General features: G+C 46.6%; 1 protein-coding gene across 1 annotated transcript; it reads right to left on the bottom strand.

Annotated features, from left to right (window-relative positions):
- Positions 1 to 327: 327 nt before the first annotated feature.
- LOC114628489 (olfactory receptor 10AC1) lies at positions 328 to 1,281 on the bottom strand. Its single transcript, XM_028776372.1, has one exon. It carries the CDS (start codon positions 1,279 to 1,281, stop codon positions 328 to 330), a length of 954 nt encoding a protein of 317 aa, XP_028632205.1.
- Positions 1,282 to 4,934: the final 3,653 nt, after the last annotated feature.

The following is a 4,934-nucleotide window of genomic DNA, read 5'->3' on the forward strand; positions in this document are numbered from 1 at the left end:
CAAGCTACTCTCTCCATATGCTATTATTCTTCACAGCTACTCTTCCAACCACAGGCATCATACAAGCCAGTCACTGGGAATTATGGGGAAACTTGGCAGGGATCAAAGGAAGCACTCAATGTAGATCCAGATTTCTCCACTTCTAGATATTCCTCCAGGAAGCAATGAAGGACACAGCCACCCTCTGGGTCTCTCTTCTTTTGCAGTTTCCAAGTTCTCTTTCCTGAGTTCCCAGGAGTCTTTCCAGATGCAAACACCAAACACTAGAAGACACTTCAGCAAATGGGAGCTCCCCACTCTGTCTTGGCCTCTGCCAGTTATCAGGGCTCACACAGACCCTGATCCGCGGAGCCCCAGGACCCTGTGAATGGCAGAAGTGATCTCCCTGTTTCGAAAGCTGTAGATAAGAGGGTATAGAAGTGGTGTGACGTTGGTATAAACCAGCGCTAGTGTGCGATCCAGTCTCGGGGAGTAACTGGACTTGGGCCGCACGTACATGAAGGTGGCACAGCCATAATGCAGGAAGCTGACAGCCAGGTGCGAAGCGCAGGTGGAGGCAGCCTTGCATCTGCTTCCACCACCATGCAGGCGGCGCAGGGCAGAGGCAATGGCCCCATAGGAGGTCAGAATGAGCAACGAGGGCAGCAACAGCAGCACCAGGCAGGCTCCTAGCAAGGGCAGCTCATCCACGTAGCTCCGTGTACAGGCCAAGTGCAGCAGAGCGGTGATGTCGCAGAAGAAATGCACCAGCAGGCGGGAGCCACAGAAAGGCAGATGGAACACTCCCACCGTTAGCCCCACGGATACAGCTAGTCCCCCAAGGCAGCAGGCCAGGGCCAGGCGTGCACACAGACCTGGGGTCACTATAGATGCATAGCGCAGTGGGTGGCAGATGGCCACGTAGCGGTCATAGGCCATGGCTGCCAACAAGAAGCACTCAGCCCCACCCAGTGCCACAAACATTTGCATCTGGACAGCGCAGCCCAGAAAGGAGATGGGACTGCCTCTGCCATGGCCAGGCATGGTCAGATCAGCTAGAGAACGGGGCACCACCACTAACGTGTAGCAGAGTTCAATGGCTGATAACTGGCAAAGGAAGAGCAGCATGGGTGGCCTGCTGGGCACCGAGACCACAGCCACCAGAATGAGCAGGTTACCACTCAAAGTGGCCAGATGCACAGCCAGCAGCACCAGGAAGAGAAGGGGCCTCAGATGCGGAAACTCAAAAAAGCCTTGAAGGAGAAAGCCACGGGGTATGGTGCTATTGCTAGGGCTTTCCATGCACTGGAGTCAGGCAGCACCTGTGGGAGAGAAGCAGAGGAAGGGTGAGCCTGTGGGCGTGGCCTTTTTGACAGCTGAGAAAGGGTTACTTGGGAGTTAGAACAGAATAGGGCGAGGTGGCTAGAGAAATGGTCCCTATCACATCTCCAGAGGGACACCTTAGCAAGTAGTGCAGCTTTTCCTGCCTCCCACGCTAGAATCTAAGTAGCTGCTTTCTCAAATTTCAGAAGAAATTTCCAGAGAAGTCCTGATTTCCAGAGGAGCCTTTGGTCTTATGTCATATATCATTTCTGACCTCCACACAAAGAGTCAAGCACTGGCCACATTCCAGTTATTTTATGGGTTCTATATGACCATATAGGCTTTAGACTTCAAGGACCCCTACAGCAGAGAAAATGTCTCTCCTCTCTACTTCTAAGGTCCAGCATGGAGTCACAGAGTATAACATACATATGGGCTTCTAGGCCATCTCATACAACTTCTTATTTTTAAAGCGAAAGATAGAACTGAGCTGGGGTTGGGGCTGGAAATACAAGCTTTATCTTCTCAGAGAAGTTGAGAGAGAGAGAGGGAGAGAGAGAGAGAAAGACAGACCAAAAAAAAAATGAATTCCTGAGACTGAATCTGGAAGTCCCCACAGCTCATATAATGTTTTGGAATGAGGCCACTGGATTCAGTCAGACAATATGTATTACTTTAACCTTTAGTAGAGACCCATCTCTATGGTACACACTGGGACAGACACTTGGACAGCAAGGATGATCTGTGGGAGGGCCTTGTTGGGTTTGTCAGGATCCAAATTCACCAGACATTGTGACTGATACTCTAGGAAAAGTGGTGTGTGTCTATGCTGGCTCACCGTTCAAGGTGAGCAGTACCTTCCACAGTTGTCATCAGACCCCAGTTTCTCTCTATCTGGTGACTCAGCTGCAACAGTTGGGAAACATTGTCACTCTGAAGGTCTACTAGGTTGCCCAGGGTCTTCCGAATGAATCAGATAATATAATGTAACGAAGGCTATGTGGCCTGCAGGAGGATGTTTGACCTTTTAACAGATGTTGAAAAAAAATGTACTTTTAAAATTCCATTATGTCTTTTAAACATTGAATCCCAGACTCAGCCATTCCATGTTCTAATCAACAGGGACTGTGTAATTTGTTCATAGTCCTCAAGCCAGGTGTAAGAGTGGTGAAGTCAAGTGACAAAACATAGTTCAATGAAAGAGCTGCAAGGAGAATGGCTTTTGCTATTGAATGCACCTTTTAGAGAGTTTTGATTTATTGACATCATCCTATGCTCTTTCTTGTAGCGTTTGATAGCATATTCTATTCAAATGGAGGAAGAGGTGGGTGGGGCAGGGATGGGCTTCAAAGAGGTAGACTCACTTCCTGTGGGACTCCTTCCTTTTGGGGGGGGGTGTGTTAGATTTTCCCATCTATTGAACACATTTAGCCAACCTGAGTCCTGTGTCCGTTCTCAGCCAGATGCTGTAGCATTAGGAATGAGGTTGGGAGAGATAGACTTGGTGTCTTGAGGCTTCAGGTAGATAAACTTTCTGGAGTGCCCAAGACAGAGACAGCTCTTGAGCTGCCTCTGCTGGCCTTCTTACCACTTCCTTTTCATCTCTGTAGAGAAGCTAGTGGGGTGGGTCCTGGAAGGAGAGGCAGACACAATCTGTTTTAATTTCTTCCCTTTTCATGACGTAAACCAGGCAGATGACAAGAAGCATTGGGTGATGGATCAAGCACCTGCATCAAGTTGCTTGAGAAGAATCATAGTTCAAAGTGAAGCTGCCTAAAACAAACCAGATGGGTCAACTAATTGAACATGACCAAGAGGTTATTTCTGTTTTGCTTAGCTCCAAGAGTATAAATTCCTGGTATAAATTCCAGGAATGTAAGCTAGCTGTAGTAGGCTAAGAAAATGAAAGGATCAGCTGGGCATCGTGGTGCTTAGCTTTAATCCCAGCACTGAGAGCCAGAGGCAGGTAGCTGCAGGCTCTTCAGTGATTCAAACCTGGAGAGAGAGAGAGAGAGAGGGAGAGAGGGAGAGAGGGAGAGAGGGAGAGAGGGAGAGAGAGAGAGAGAGAGAGAGGTTCCTGGACCACCTTCCTCTCTCATAAAGATGAGGGTGGACATTTTCACTCTTCTAGGGAATTAATAACACCAACAAAAATAGTGAAGAGTTAAGAGAGTTCTAGGAAAGTGATCATAAGATTTTGAAGCATAACCCATTTAGCCTAGAAACAGCCCAGTGAAGTAGACGTATTCTTCCCACATTCACTACAGAGGTGAGCAAACCGAATGACTCATAGCTAATTAGCTAATGCTAGAACCAAATTTGCAGGCAAGAATCTTAGTACCCGATAACCTTTGGTGTTGCACGTTTGTTCTGCATGGTCTAGACAATGGTTTGTGAGAGATGGCTATACTTTCAGTTTTGAGTTACTTGATTAAGTATATATAGCAAGGCAAAGTAAAAGAATAAGTAGCAAAACAGCTAGCACAACATCACCAAATTAGATGCTCAAAACATCCAGCAGAAGAAGCTGGGGAGATGGGCCAATGGTTAAGAACACCCTCTGTCTTTGCAAAAGCCACAGGGTGTGGCTCCCAGCATGCATATAGTGATTCAAAACTGTCTGTAACTCCAGTTCCAAGAGATCTAATGCCCTCTTCAGTCCTCTGCAGGCATCAGGCATGCATGTGGTACACATACATATATTAAGAAAAAAATCTCATATGCATAAAATAAAAGTAAATCTTTAAAAATTTCTTAAAACAAACAGCATCAATAATAAAAAATAAACAATCAGCAGAAATGGACTGAAGTATCTTTTGAGGCAGTCAGCCTGTACTCTGAATAGACGTTTGGGTAGTGCAGCATCTCCTTGGTGAGACTTCCACATAAAAGGGCAAATAACAGCGGATATAACATAATCAAATCAGGGGCTTGGATACAGAATGCAAAAACCGACTGCAGTAGCCCCTTTGAGGCAGCCAGATGCAATGCCCTATAGATTCCAGGTAGAGCAGAGTGCCTTGTCTGCAGAGGCTTCCAAGTCAAAGGAAAACCAGCCCTAGATACAGACAATGTCAACAAATCAGACACTCAAAACACTGAGGAGAAACTGACTGGGGGAGCTGAGCCAGTCAGCTGGCGTTCCTGAATGATGAGTTTCCCGTGGCTGAATTCTTGGCTTCTCTTCTACCCCTATAGGCACTTTTATATCAAGTGATAAACAATGGCACCTCTGTTGCAGATGGTTCATCTAGCTATTTTCCCCTCTCTCTCTCACATAGTTAGGGGACATAGTCCATCCCCAGACAAGGGACCTTAGAGACACTGAGACAAGTAAGATTGTGGATCTGAAATAGGATAGAGGCAGTCCTGCTCCATGAGCCAGCTTCTCGGTGAACTCAAATGACACAACTTACATATGTAATGCACATCATACATCTATGTGGTCCTCCTCATTTAAATGCTCCCTCCACACAAGAGGTATATGCTATCCCCTTTCTGTGGTTTCCTGCAGACTAGAAATGACTCCCAGACTCTCAGACATTTCTGTCTTCAGATTTACCTTCACTGACATTTCTCTTGAGGACAATGGATGTGAACAGTAATACATGCTATTTAAGAAAGCAAGCCTA

Source organism: Grammomys surdaster, unplaced genomic scaffold (genome assembly GCF_004785775.1).
Source record: "Grammomys surdaster isolate TR1022 unplaced genomic scaffold, NIH_TR_1.0 269, whole genome shotgun sequence".
NCBI classification, from domain to species: Eukaryota; Metazoa; Chordata; class Mammalia; order Rodentia; family Muridae; genus Grammomys; species Grammomys surdaster.